We start from the raw sequence: 15,163 nt of genomic DNA on the forward strand, positions 1-15,163 counted from the left end.
TTTAGGCTCTCAGGGAGTGACAGGACTGGGGGGAGTGGAGCAAAGCTGGAGGTGGGGAGAGTCAGAGTGGAGGTGAGGAGGAAGTTGTTGAGCATGAGAGTGGTGAGAGCCTGGAATGGGTTGCCCAGGGAGGTGGTTGAGGCCCCATGGCTGGAGGTGTTTAAGGCCAGGCTGGCTGAGGCTGTGGGCAGCCTGCTCTAGGGTAGGGTGTCCCTGCCCATGGCAGGGTAGTTGGAACTGGCTGATCCTTGTGGTACCGTCCAACCTTGACTGATTCTATGATTCTACGAAATAATGGATCCTCTGTCTCAGAAGTTTCACTTGAAACATGTGTCCTTATGGACCATAGCCTTGGTGAAGGAGAGATGACTGGGGTTAGTATAGGAGCACTGCCTGAACAGGGCTTGTGTTGTGTGGGTGTCTAGAATGGTTTAGCTGATAGATTCCAGCTTTTGATCCACAGGTTCAGTAGGTATAGGTGACATAAAGCTCTTAACTGTTTTGTACTAATGCTCAATAAAGTGGGCTGGGAGTTGATGATAGATTAAAATTGGATAATATCTGTAGAGGTCTATTTTTTTTCAGAATTGGGTGGAAAAAAAACCCCACCCAAACCTTAGCCTGCTCAGCTGGCATGTAAGGGCCTTCTAGAAGACCAAGCTTTAACTTGTAATGACTTACAGGCTGTCAGGTGAGTGGATGAAAGCTTTATACTGAAGCACCTAATTTTTTTCTTAAAGAGATTTCTGTGGGGTTTGTGTAGTATCATGATTGTTCGAAATGCTGACTTTGTGATGATAAATAGCATTTGTAATGCTGTGTTTCCTTTGTTTGTTTTGCAGCTCCAGTTATTAACCGATACAACAGGAGAGTATCAGGTATGACTTAAGAATTCTGTTTCTGAAGGTCTTTGAATGTATATTTCACTGAAGCAATGACATTAAAAGCAACCTTAGCTTTCATCATATATTATTTCTGATACTTTGAAGTAGTGAGAATTGTTTCTTAATTCTCTGTAGAAAGCAATGGGCAACACTTTGAGAGTGGTTCAGAAAAAGGTTGTGGTTGATCACAGACTATGGAAGCAACTGCAGCAGCAATAATGATTCTGTCCAGAAATACATAGAACTTTTGGGCAATGTCCTAGATAGGGTAAAAGTTTGCTTTGCAGAGAGCTGAAAAAGTGGCAGCTGCTTTCTGCTGGAACACATTTCCTGACCTTCCATGCTGCTAAGAATTTTCTCTCTGGTTAGAATACAGAAATCATGGGGAATAGGAGGTGTCCCCTGTTGGCAAGCTGCTTATGCAGCTGGTATTTAATATTGTTGGATTTATGGCTGTTCACTTGTTCTGGAGCTGCAGATTGTTTGTTTGCTCTCTATCTTAACCTGTATTAAATGTACTCCCATCAAATTGTTTTTTAAAGCTGTTTTTGAACAATGTCAGGTGACTTAAATGCTATGTGTAGATGAGAAAGTATTGCAGTTCTTTTCATCTGAGGTGCAGCATGGATTGCTTTGCAGATGTTACATTTTTTTCCCCCTTCATGTATTTAACATTCATCTGGTCTAGAATGTTGTTATGGTTCTGATTTGAAAAAAATCTTCATAGAAATGCCAAGGTGTTCAGGCCTTTCTCTCTAGTTTTCAGTTCAAATTACAGGCTTACAGTATGTTAAGGATTGGAAGGGACCCAAGGAGATCATCAAGTCCAGCCTCCCTGCCAGAGCAGGACAATCCTATCTAACACAGATCACAGAGGAACACATCCAGACAGACCTTGAAAGTCTCCAGGGAAGGTGACCCCACAACCTCTCTGGGGAGCCTGTTCCAGTGCTCTGGGACCCTTACAGTAAAGAAGTTCCCCCTTGTGTTGAGGCAGAACCTCTTTTGCTGCAACTTACACCCATTGCTCCTTGTCCTATCCCAGGGAGCAGTGAGCAGAGCCTGTCCCCCCACTCCTGGCCAGTCCTTAGATACTTACAAACATTTATCAAATCCCCTCTCAATCTTCTCTTCTCCATACTAAAAAGTCCCAAGTCCCTCAGCCTCTCCTCATAAGCCATGCCCTCCTGTCCCCTAATCAACCTTGTAGCCCTCTGCTGGACCCTCTCCAGCAGATCCCTGTCCCTCCTAAACTGGGGAGCCCAAAACTGAACACAGCATTCAAGATGAGGTCTCAGGAGGGCAGAGTAGAGGGGGAGGAGAACCTCCCTTGATCTGCTGGACACACTCTTCCTAATACACCCCAGGATCCCATTGGCCTTCTTGGCCACAAGGGCACATTCACTTGATCTGTAATATCTATCATCTGACATGCTCTTTGGTATGGCAGCTATGCTGGGCCATTATTGATAATATACAGGTGGTACAGAAATATATGAGAGAAGTGTTTACATTTATGTCTAAAATGTTCTTATAGCCATGCAGTCAGTTGCCTTACTCCTAGCTGCTTGGATATGAGTCAGGCTGTAGCTGTATTTATGCCACTACATGTAAGTAATTGTGAGTATAATGAGAACTTAATTACCAGGCCTGGTAGGTTCAGTGTATTATTGCATAATAATTTAGGCCAGACTAAATTGTAGCTTGGATGATTGAGTTTGATACTCTGATAGTAGATATTTGAAGTCATACATTGTAAAGTGTTTTAATCTGGAGGGCCCCAAGACATCTTCATTTCTCTGCTAATTGAACCAATCCATTCTAGAACCTGCTGATGGAGTAAAATCCTACAAATGAGAAGTGAATAATTCAGCTGAATTATTGCTGAATTAAGAGAGCTGAGCCTTAATCAGAGGGTGGTTGTAATCTTCTTGAATCTTTGGTACTGAAGTGTAAGATTTGTGTTGTCATAGTGCTGTGCTAGGGTATGTCAGATTCCTTCACAGAGGAGGTCTAAAGGTTACTGTGAACAACTAAACAGCAGATGTAAAGTGGAGTTGATAACTGAGACAATTAGATTAAAGGAGGATTGCTTAGATGCTTAATGACATTGTTGCTCCAAGAAGAACTGGACTAATTCAGAGCTGATAGTGTGTGTTAAGAGTTCTCATGGAGACAAACTGTGTGAAATGCTTCTCACAATTAAAAGAATGTTTTTCCTCTGCTTTCTATGTACAAACTGCACAGCTCAGGGTCAGTGTGGGATCTCTTAAAATGCAGCAGAGATGCAAACAGCAGCCATGCATATACAAGGAGATCCCAGTTTCATTCTGTTGGCAGGAAAAGTACAGAAACCTACTGGTTTGGGGTGAGGGGGAGTTGTTTGGTTGGAGTATTTTTGCACTCTGTTCCTGCTGTGTCTGTCAAGAGGTCACCTAAATAGGACTGGAACTGACAGGTTCTTCAGGGTTATTGAGCTCAGCCCCCTGCTGTCACAGCCAGCCACATTTTATTATCCCTTCCATAAAATAAATGAATGATTCGTTGGCTTTGGTGCTCTGAATTAGGGCCACAAGGATGCTCAGAGGGCTGCAGCAGCTCTGCTGTGAGGACAGACTGAAAGAGTTGGGGATGTTCAGTCTGGAGAAGAGGAGGCTCCCAGGTGACCTTCTTGTGGCCTTCCAGGATCTGAAGGGGCTTACAAAAAAGCTGGGGAGGAACTTTGTAGGCTCTCAGGGAGTGAGAGGCCTGGGGGGAATGGAGCAAAGCTGGAGGTGGGGAGATTCAGCCTGGAGGTGAGGAGGAAATTGTTGAGCATGAGAGTGGTGAGAGGCTGGGATGGGTTGCCCAGGGAGGTGGTTGAGGCCCCATGGCTGGAGGTGTTTAAGGCCAGGCTGGCTGAGGCTGTGGCCAGCCCAATCTAGGGTAGGGTATCTCTGCCCATGGCAGGGCAGTTGGAACTAGATGATCCTTGTGGTCCCTTCTAACCCTGACTGATTCTATGATTACTGAATTGATAGCCTGTGATATTTGGGTCTATTCAGTCTGGAGAAGAGAAGGCTTCAGGGAGACCTTAAGTGACCTTTCAGTGACTGAAGTGGGTTACAAGAAAGATGGGGAGGGACTTTTTTTTACAAGGACATGTAGTGATCACTGGAGGGCTTTAAGCTGAAAGAGAGATTTAGACTGGATCTATTAGGAAGAAATTCTTTATGATGGGGGTGGTGAGGCACTGAAACAGGGTGCCCAGGCAGCTCATGAATGCCCACTCCCTGGAAGTGCCCAAGGCCAGGTTTGACAGGGTTTTGAGCAATCTGATCTAGTGGGAGATGTCCCTGCCCACATCAGGGGAGCTAGAACTAGATGATCTTCAAGGTCTCTTCCAACCCTTTCTATAATTTTATCTAAACCTGGAGCTCTTGGCTGTACTGGCAAATACTTCTTTAATGGTTGTAAATCCTTAGCTGTCATTCTGCCATGACTAAACCCACAAGTTTTCTAACACATGGCAAGAATTGGTCAGGCAGTTTATTTTTCCACTTACTGAAAACTTTGATCAAACCACTTCACTTCTAGCTTCTGTGGTACCTCAGTAAAACACTTTAAGGAGGCAGGATTGAAGAAAACTGCTTGGCAAATGGTGGTCTATTAGAAAGGTCAAGCTGACCTTCTATATTAAAACATATTTATATCCTCCTTCACCAGAGGAACAGATTTTGTTTCTACAGTTCTTGAATCATTGATCAAAAGTGGTAATACTGCTTTCATGTCTCATAGTGATAGTAGCACATTCTCATATACTACTTCATCTCTCTCACCCTGTAGTATTGAGAACATGGGGACTTGCTCTGCTCACTTATGCTCCCTGCTTCTGCAGTGTTTGCTACTTATTTGTCTCCTAGGCTGGTATGTTCCCTGAGGGAGAGGGATAGGGTTGTCTTGCTTGGCATGAAACTCTTCTGGGCAATTTGACAGCTATAAAGGCTCTGCAGGGAATCCCATTTGCTTCTTGACCAGAGAAATCCTGCTTTGTTTGCTGATCCGGAGATTCAGCCAGCAACACAGGGGTCTGTGAGTGGGATAGTGAAAGCCTCTCTAGGCTGTGTTAGGAAGGTTGTCCTGGAAAAGGGGGGGAAGTTATCTTATCATGTTCATGGAATTATTTATAGAAGTGCAGAGTGGTAAAGTAGTGTTCTCATGAAGAGAAACAGCCTTTTCTAGGAAGTGCTAGGAGGCAGGAAAAGAAAAAAGAGCTTGCTGTTCCCTTAGGATTAATCTAATGAATGGATTGCTCATGTGTAGCATGTTTGGGCATGTAACTTGTTGAGGGTCCATGGCATGCATGCAAACCCCAAGCACTGTGCCAGTCAGTTCTAGTTGGTGTACAAGCTGGTGGCTGAATTGCTTAAATAGTCTTGTTAGCAGAATCATAAATAAGTTATGCCTATGGAGAAAGTGGGGGGGAGGGAAAAGTCCAACTCACTAATTAAAAGTTTTTCTAGCTGTAGGATGCCATCGACTGTGGTGCCATGGGGACTCGCAGTGCTAATTACCCATCAGAGCAGTTGTTATGCTGCTGCTTCAAGTGAATTAGCAATGTCTGAGCCTTCTGGTAGTGTAACTCAAGTTACATGGCTTAGTGACTTGACTTAGTCTGCCCAGGCTTGGTTTGGATGGCCTGAAAACGATGCCTTGATGCCTTCCTCCCAAGAGTTAGCTTGCGTTGAAGTTTAGTCTTGCTTGCTTGATTACATTTCTGCATCTTCCTCCAAGCACAGGGACTTCTGACAAACTATTTCACAGAGTCACAGAACCTTAGAGGTTGGAAGTGACCTCCAGAGATCACAGTATCACCAAGGCTGGAAGAGACCTCATAGATCATCAAGTCCAACCTGTTACCACAGAGCTCAAGGCTAGACCATGGCACCAAGTACCACGTCCAATCCTGCCTTGAACAGCTCCAGGGACGGCGACTCCACCACCTCCCCGGGCAGCCCATTCCAGTATCCAATGACTCTTGCAGTGAAGAACTTTGTCCTCACCTCAAGGCTAAATTTCCCCTGGTGTAGCTTGAGGCTGTGTTCTCTTGTTCTGGTGCTGGCCACCTGAGAGAAGAGAGCAACTTCCCCCTGACTACAACCACCCTTCAGGTAGATCGAGTCAAACCTTCCTGCCAAGGCAGACCCCCTAGGGTAGTTCACATAGGAATGCATCCAGGTGGGTTTTGAAAGTCTTCAGAGAAGGAGACATCATTAATTGCTTTCCTGCATTAAGAGGCCACAGAGAATAGCAGCAAGTATCTCAGCCCTTGGTTAGTGACTGCAGTGTGCAGGGAGATGGGAGAAATCATTGATATGTCCTTTCCCAAGCAAGAATATTAAAGCTGTTTCAAAACTAGAAGTTACAGAGCATAGATATTTGTCCCACTGTTACAACTGCTGTATAATATTGAAGAGAGTTTTGCTCCTGGCAGTGTATGAATGAATGAAAGCTAATAGTGGTTTTGGGATGAGGAGTGTAACGCCTACTGCAGTCTCACTTGGGCATGGTTTCTCCCCTTTTAGTTTAGCATATTTAGGAAAAGTAAAGTTCTTTGCTTGATTTTTCTATTGCCATTTCTAGACACATTTGATTTGTTCCACAGAACACCCACTCCCCAGCAAACTTGCTGATTTCTTCATGGAATAGAAAAAGTATCTGACACCCATGTCATACACATGTGACAGAATGTTTGCATATGCTTCCTCCAATTATTTTTGCTCATGTGAGTGACCTCTAACATGTTCCTGTGCTCCCTCTTCAATCTTCTTTTGGCCTTTGTGGGATAAGAATCACAGGATCACAGGATGTCAGGGGTTGGAAGGGATCCAAAGAGGTCATTGAGTGCAACTCCTTTTGCCAGAGCAGGACCATACAATCTAGTGCAGGTCACAGAGGAATGCATCAAGACAGGTCTTGAAAGTCTCTCCAGAGAAGGACACTAGGAGACTGCACAACCTCTCTGAGGAGCCTGTTCCAGTGCTCTGTGACCCTTACAGTAAAGAAGTTTCCCCTTGTGTTGAGGTGGAACCTCCTGTGCTGCAGCTTACACCCATTGCTCCTTGTCCTATGCCAGGGAGCAAGTGAGCAGAGCCTGTCCCCTCTCTCCTGACACCCCCAGCCCTCAGATTTTCATAAACATTGATTAAATCCCCTCTCAGTCTTCTCTTCTCCAGACTAAGCAGCCCCAGGTCCCTCAGCCTCTCCTCATCAGGCAGTGCTCCAGTCCCCTAATCCTCGTAGCCCTCCACTGGATGCTCTCCAGCAGATTCCTGTCCCTCTTAAACTGGAGAGCCCAAAACTGAAGGCAGTACTCAAGATGAGGTCCCAGAAGGGCAGAGTGGAGGGAGAGGAGAACCTCCCTTGATCTGCTGAACACACTCTTCCTAATACACCCCAGGATCCCATTGGCCTTCTTGGCCGCAAGGGCACATTGCTGTGCCATGGATAACTTATTCTCCACCAGCACTCCCAGGTCCCTCTCCACAGGGCTGCTTTCCAGCAGATCCCCTCCCAGCCTATACTGGTGCAGTTTATTATTCCTCCTCAGATGCAGGACTCTGCACTTGCCCTTGTTGAACCTCATTTGGTTTGGTTGAGCTGATAGGTTGGAATGACATGATAGTTCTACACATTCAACAACTACATAAAAAGAGTAATTGAATGATATGATATAAGGTAGCAATGTGTGTTAGTTGTTTCCTTCACATTTTGATACCATTGGAGTCAGATGACTGTCAGGATCAGTGACAGTTTTCCTGACAATGTGAAATGTGATCAAATGAACCAGACTTGTTTCAATTAGTCCCTTAGAATCATAGAATCAACCAGGTTGGAAGAGACCTCCAAGCTCATCCAGTCCAACCTAGCACCCAGCCCTATCCAATCAACCAGACCATGGCACTAAGTGCCTCATCCAGGCTTTTCTTGAAGACCCCCAGGGACGGTGCCTCCACCACCTCCCTGGGCAGCCCATTCCAATGGGAAATCACTCTCTCTGTGAAGAACTTCTTCCTAATATCCAGCCTATACCTACCCTGGCACAACTTGAGACTGTGTCCCCTTGTTCTCTTGCTGGTTGCCTGGGAGAAGAGGCCACCCCCCACCTGGCTACAGTGCCCCTTCAGGTAGTTGTAGACAGTAATAAGATCACCCCTGAGCCTCCTCTTCTCCAGGCTAAACAGGCCCAGTTCCCTCAGCCTCTCCTCATAGGATTTGTGCTCCAGGCCCCTCACCAGCTTTGTTGCCCTTCTCTGGACACCTTCCAGCACCTCAACATCTCTCTTGAATTGAGGGGCCCAGAACTGGACACAGTACTCAAGGTGTGGTCTGACCAGTGCAGAGTACAGGGGCAGAATGACCTCCCTGGTCCTGCTGGCCACACTGTTCCTGATGCAGGCCAGGATGCCATTGGCTCTCTTGGCCACCTGGGCACACTGCTGGCTCATCTTCAGCCTACTATCTATCAGTACCCCCAGGTCCCTTTCCTCCTGACTGCTCTCCAGCCACTCTGTCCCCAGCCTGTAGTGCTGCTTGGGGTTGTTGTGGCCAAAGTGCAGAACCCTGCACTTGGCCTTGTTCAATCTCATCCCATTGGCCTCTGCCCACCCATCCAGCCTGGCCAGGTCCCTCTGCAGGGCTCTTCTACCTTCCAACAGATCAACACCTGCTCCTAGCTTGGTGTCATCTGCAAACTTAGTGATGCTGGACTCAATCCTTAGTAGGGCAGCTTTCAGCAGGGACTCAGTGAAGTGAGAAGGATCAGATCTGCTGTCCCTGGAATCAGGTGATAAGCCCTCTGCTAAGATGATTGCTGAATAAATGTTTACACATGTAGAGGATAATTGTGTTTGAATGTTACTGTAGCCTCTTTTCCTGCCTGTAGTGAGCAGTGACGTTGTTTGGGACAGTGACATTTAGCATTATTGGTGTCCACAGCACTTGTTGGGGTTGGAATCAGCATTTTTTGGTGTTTCACTTCTCTCCAGCAATCTGATAGAACAGTGTGGTTGCTTTGGTGTTTTTGATTGTGGTTTGTTGTTGTTGTTGTTGTTTTTTAATCCAGCTTCATACAGCATTTTACATTCTGTCATTCTGGTTTTAGCCAGTGTAGATAGAGGATTTTGTAATGAAATAGTATTTAAATTAATGTCTTCTGACAGTTTAGAACTTTTTATTTCCTCATAATCACAGGATGTTAAGGGTTGGAAGGGACTCAAAGAGATTGAGTCCAAACCCCCTACCAGAACAGGAACCCATAATCTAGCTCAGGTCACAGAAGAATGCATCAAGACAGACCTTGAAAGTCTCCAGAGAAGGAGATTGCACAACTTCTCTGGAAAGCCTGTTCCAGTGCTCTGGGACCCTTACAGTAAAGAAGGTCCCCTTGTGTTGAGGTGGAACCTCCTGTGCTGCAGCTTACACCCATTGCTCCTTGTCCTATCCCAGGGACCAGTGAGCAGAGCCTGTCCCCCCACTCCTGGCAGCCCTCAGATACTTACAAACATTTATCAAATCCCCTCTCAGTCTTCTCTTCTCCAGACTAAGCAGCCCCAGGTCCCTCAGCCTCTCCTCACAAGCCATGCCCTCCAGTCCCCTAATCCTTGTAGCCCTCTGCTGGACTCTCTCCAGCAGATCCCTGTCCCTCTTCAACTGGAGAGCCCAAAACTGCACACAGTACTCAAGATGAGGTCTCAGCAGGGCAGAGTAGAGGGGGAGGAGAACCTCCCTTGATCTGCTGCACACACTCTTCCTAATACACTTGAGGATCCCATTGACCCTCTTGGCCACAAGGGCACATTGCTGTGCCATGGAGAACTTGTTTTCCACCAGCACTCCCAGGTTCCTCTCCATAGGGCTGCTACTGATTCTGGTCTTCGCTTTGACAATGGAGGACTCTTTACCTTGAACTAATTCTTTTGGCTGCTACCAAAGATGAGTAATCATCTTCTGAAATATACAAGTTGTTAAATTCTTGTATTTCTCTGGATGTTCTGGTGAGATGCAGTTCTTCTTTCACACCCCAGCAAGTTGAGATGGCAGAACATGATAATATTATGCATATAAAAAAATCTTTTTAGTAGCTTTTAACCTTTTACAATGACAGCTATTACAAAATAATTTGCTAGGACAGCTTTTGTATTAATTATTGCCATGCAGCCATGTTAGTATTTAGTATCATAGAATCAGTCAGGGTTGGAAGGGACCACAAGGATCAGCCAGTTTCAACCACCCTGCCATGGGCAGGGACACCCTACCCTAGAGCAGGCTGGCCACAGCCTCATCCAGCCTGACCTTAAACACCTCCAGGGATGGGGCCTGAACCACTTCCCTGGGCAACCCAGTCCAGGCTCTCACCACTCTCATGGTGAAGAACTTCCTCTTCATGTCCAGTCCGAATTCTGGTAAAGTATATGGCTTTGGAATCCTGTTAAACTAGAATGTCTTAATAGCATCAATGAAGCAAGAAGCAGCACTTTTGGGGGGAGGTTGAGTATTTTCTCTTGCAGGCTAATATTTCTCTTTGAATTGTCAAGGGGAAAGCCTGAATGATTTTCTCTGTGCTTTCTACTTACCAGGCTATGTGATTATCAGAGAATGACTTGAAAGTCATGGTCTGTTTTCTTCTCTTGCAGGTATTTAATGAATTTTTATATTGATTATTGACCATCTGACAAAACTGATGGCCTAACTTCTGCTGAAAGGTTTTTTTGCAGATGTAATATTGCAAAAGATTTTTGAGTTCAAAAGGTCACATATTTGTGAATGGCACAACCAGCTCTCCACACCCTGATGCTTCTATTATTTCATAGAATCATGGAATCAGTCAGGGTTGGAAAGGACCACAAGGATCATCCAGGTCCAACCCCCCTGCCATGGGCAGGGACACCCTACCCTAGAGCAGGCTGGCCACAACCTCATCCAGCTTGGCCTTAAACACCTCCAAGCATGGGACTTCAGCCACCTCCCTCCGCAACTCATTCCAGGCTCTCGGCACTCTCATGCTGAACAGCTTCCTCCTCATGTCCAGTCTGAATTTCCCCACATCCAAATTTGCTCCATTCCCCCCACTCCCCCCGATAGCCTAAAAAGTACCTCCCCAGCATTTTCATAGAATCAACCAGGTTGGAAGAGACCTCCAAGATCATCCAGTCCAACCTAGCACCCAGCCCTAGCCAGTCAATTAGACCATGGCACCGAGTGCCTCATCCAGCCTTTTCTTGAACACCTCCAGGGACAGTGCCTCCACCACCTCCCTGGGCAGCCCATTCCAATGCCAATCACTCTCTCGGTGAAGAATTTCCTCCTAACATCCAGCCTCTGCTTTCCCCGGCACAACTTGAGACTGTGTCCCCTTGTTCTATTGCTGGTTTTGTAGGCCCCCTTCAGATCCTGGAAGGCCACAAGAAGGTCACCTGGGAACCTCCTCTCCTGCAGACTGAACATCCCCAACTCTTTCAGTCTGTCCTCACAGCAGAGCTGCTGCAACCCTCTGAGCACCCTTGTGGCCCATATTTCTTTATTAGCTCTAATGAGTGCAGAACTGGTATCATAACTGGAGTGAAAATAATTAATGTAGAAAAATGTTGATACGAGCAAAAGCCAAGTGTGTGGGATGAGAGATGAAAGTGGTGATAAATTGTGTGGGTGCTCTCCTCTAAGAAAGTGCCTGAATCATTATTCGTTAAACAAAGCAAACCACCAACAACAACAAAAAAAGAGTTTATTTTCTGTTTGCAATATTGAGACTTGTTTAAAATTTCTTGGCATGTACCTGGCGTTCAGTGAATAATCAGAAGCTTATTTTTGGAGTTTAGCAGTTGTGACTTCACAGTGACTTGGATTTCACACTTGTGAATAATTCTGCTTGTAACTGCTAGATTTTTCTTTAATTGCAGAATCACAGAATTTCTTAGGTTGGAAAAGACCTTCAGGATCCTCGAGTCAAATCATTAGTTTCACACTGGCAAGTCCTTGACCAAACCAAATCCCTCAACACAACATCTAAGCACTATGAATTGCTATGAATTGCTGTGGTTGGAAAGGACACCAGGATCATCCAGTTCAACCTTCACCCCGGCATCCTTCATCACCATGATGCTGTGATATATGTATGTGAGGTGACCTCCAGAGTTAGATGTGCTGCCTTTCTTGTGAATGAAGAAGGCTGCATGTAATTGCTTTTTTAATGGAAAGCTCTAGACAAAGCCACAGGTGTTAGGCACTTGCACTGCTCAATACACTCACAGCAAGTTTACCTTGCTGTAATTTCAGCTGAAGTGTGGCATGGATTGAATAGCCCACATAGAACAGAAAAGTTTCAAACATAGCTGATTTAAATATGAAAGGATGTCCCATGTATTTTCAGACACTTCACTCATTTTTCACACCTCTCAGCTGTGTATTTCCTGTAAATGAAATTCATTTGTTGGGTGAGCCACTAAAGTTGAGAGCTGACTCATCCTGGGGATGAGTTGACTCAAGCTAAATAGTTGCACCTTCCCCACGACTAGCAGTCACCAGGGTGTCCCAATTGCTGGACAGCTGCACAGGAATGGGAGTAGCTGCTGGGTTTTCTTCAAGGTTTCCACATTCCCTGCTTTGCCTCTGTGCAGTTGCTTCAAAGCACAGGGACCTGAGGGCTTCTGCATTGCTGCTCTGCGTGCACTCCTTTGTGTCAAAGCCATGCTGGTGTTGTGCTATTCCCTGTCACTCCAGGTAAATAGGCCTTACTTGTTCCACTAAGGGTGATGTGGGTTTTAATCTAGTTGGACATTGTCTAGATAGCTTTAATAATCCTAACCAAGTAGCTGAACCATTAATTTCAGACATGCCTTCTTATGCTGACATCCCTCAGTTCTCTCTCAGGCTAGATGCCAGGAAGAGCCCTGCAGAGGGAGCTAGACAGGCTGGATGGGTGGGCAGAGGCCAATGGGATGAGATTGAACAAGGCCAGGTGAAGGGTTCTGCACTTTGGCCACAACAATCCCAAGCAGCTCTACAGGCTGGGGACAGAGTGGCTGGAGAGCAGCCAGGCAGAAAGGGACCTGGGGATGCTGGTAGAGAGTAGCTGAAAATGAGCCAGCAGTGTGCCCAGGTGGCCAAGAGAGCCAATGGCATCCTGGGCTGGCTCAGGAGCAGTGTGGGCAGTAGGACAAGGAGGTTATTCTGCCCCTGTGCTCAGCATTGATCAAGCCACACCTTGAGTACTGTGTCCAGTTCTGGGCCCCTCAGTTCAAGAGAGATGTTGAGGTGCTGGAAGGTGTCCAGAGAAGGGCAATGAAGCTGGTGAGGGGCCTGGAGCACAGCCCTGTGAGGAGAGGCTGAGGGGGCTGGGGGTGTGCAGCCTGGAGAAGAGGAGGCTCAGGGGTGACCTCATTGCTGTCTACAACTACCTGAAGGGGCATTGTAGTCAGGTGGGGTTGGTCTCTTCTCCCAGGCAACCAGCAACAGAACAAGAGGACCCAGTCTGAAGTTGTGCCAGGGGAAGTCTAGGCTGGATGTTAGGAGGAAGTTCTTCACAGAGAGAGTGATTGGCATTGGAATGGGCTGCCCAAGGAGGTGGTGGAGTCTCTGTCCCTGGAGGCGTTCAAGAAAAGACTGGATGAGGCACTTAGTGCCATGGTCTAGTTGACTGGACAGGGATGAATGATGGGTTGGCCTGGATGATCTTGGAGGTCTCTTCAAACCTGGTTGAGTCTATGATTCTGTGTAATTTTCATTGCTAAATAACTGCTCTAACACAAATGTGTTCCTCTGCAGTTTCTTTTGAGATGCTCTGTGCCTCCTTGCAGGCCTGGCAACTCACCTATCAGAATCACAAGTGTATAAGCAAAACATACCTTGGTCTGGAAACTGAAAGAGCATTTCCTATTTCTAGACTGGAAGAGCAATTTTTTTCCTGTTTTATTCCTCAGCTAGATTATCTTTTCTCTCTGTTTTTTCCTTTATTCTTTGTTTGTTTGTGTGATGTGGACTGAATGTGAAATGAACATTTCCCATCCTGTTTTTAACTGAGCTAAAGTACCACTGTGGTTATCAGGCACATGAGTGTTACTGGTGCTTAATTTCTGGTTTTATCTGCCTTGCTTTCAGTAACCATTTAGAAGCTTGGTGAGATCTATGCAGTGGTCTAAACCCACAGATGATTAAAGCAGAAGGCTCACTTCTACAATGGTGAATCTGGGTGCTCTGAAATAGTAGTAGCATCATGTTTTCCAAGAGCCCTTTTTTTATGGATGACTATCTCATCGGTAAGGCTCCCTTAGGAGGCTTGAACAAGGTCAGCAGCATGTTGATCCGTTTCAGTCTTCTAATTTCTTAACTTGCAGGAATAAAGCTTGCTTCCTTTGAGTTTCTCAGGCTGCACCACATGGAATAATGCTGTGTCTCCTTCCAAAAAGGTCCTCCTGCCATCATTTGTGTTTAACTGTAGCAAAGGCTGTTAGAAATGGAAGCAGAAAACTGTAAAATGCTGTTCGAGATGGGAGGGGCAGGATTTGGGCTTTGTTTGTCGCTGTGTCAGAGCTGTGAACTCCTTTGATACTGCTGCCAGATGGAAAGCTTTCTTATTCTTGATTGTGCCTCCACCACGGTGGGAAGCGTTTTGTTGTTTTGTTTTTCACACAGACTCATTGCGCTCTGGATGGGTGGGCAGAGGCCAATGGGATGAGATTGAACAAGGCCAAGTGCAGGGTTCTGCACTTTGGCCACAACAAACCCAAGCAGCACTACAGGCTGGGGACAGAGTGGCTGGAAAGCAGCCAGGAAGAAAGGGACCTGGGGGTACTGGTGGATAGTAGCTGAAGATGAGGCAGCAGTGTGCCCAGGTGGCCAAGAGAGCCAATGGCATCCTGGCCTGCATCAGGAACAGTGTGGCCAGCAGGAGCAGGGAGGTCATTCTGCCCCTGTACTCTGCACTGGTCAGGCCACACCTTGAGTGCTGTGTCCAGTTCTGGGCCCCTCAATTCAAGAGAGATGTTGAGGTGCTGGAAGGTGTCCAGAGAAGGGCAACAAAGCTGGTGAGGGGCCTGGAACACAAAGCCTATGAGGAGAGGCTGAGGGAGCTGGGGGTGTGCAGCCTAGAGAAGAGGAGGCTCAGGGCAGACCTCATTGCTGTCTACAACTACCTGAAGGGACATTGTGGCCAGGTGGGGGGTGGCCTCTTCTCCCAGACAACCAGCAATAGAACAAGGGGACACAGTGTCAAGTTGTGCTGGGGTAGGTCTAGGCTGGATGTT

At 46.4% G+C, this 15,163-nt stretch overlaps 1 protein-coding gene across 1 annotated transcript in view; it reads left to right on the plus strand.

Annotated features, from left to right (window-relative positions):
- PRKAR2A (protein kinase cAMP-dependent type II regulatory subunit alpha) overlaps positions 1 to 15,163 on the plus strand; it is a 91,449-nt gene that overhangs the window by 28,964 nt on the left and 47,322 nt on the right. Inside the window, exon 2 of the mRNA XM_064156933.1 lies at positions 843 to 878. Within this exon, the coding sequence (XP_064013003.1) occupies positions 843 to 878 (36 nt within the window). The remainder of the gene's footprint in view (positions 1 to 842; positions 879 to 15,163) is intronic.

Source organism: Pogoniulus pusillus, chromosome 16, assembly GCF_015220805.1.
Source record: "Pogoniulus pusillus isolate bPogPus1 chromosome 16, bPogPus1.pri, whole genome shotgun sequence".
NCBI lineage: Eukaryota > Metazoa > Chordata > Aves > Piciformes > Lybiidae > Pogoniulus > Pogoniulus pusillus.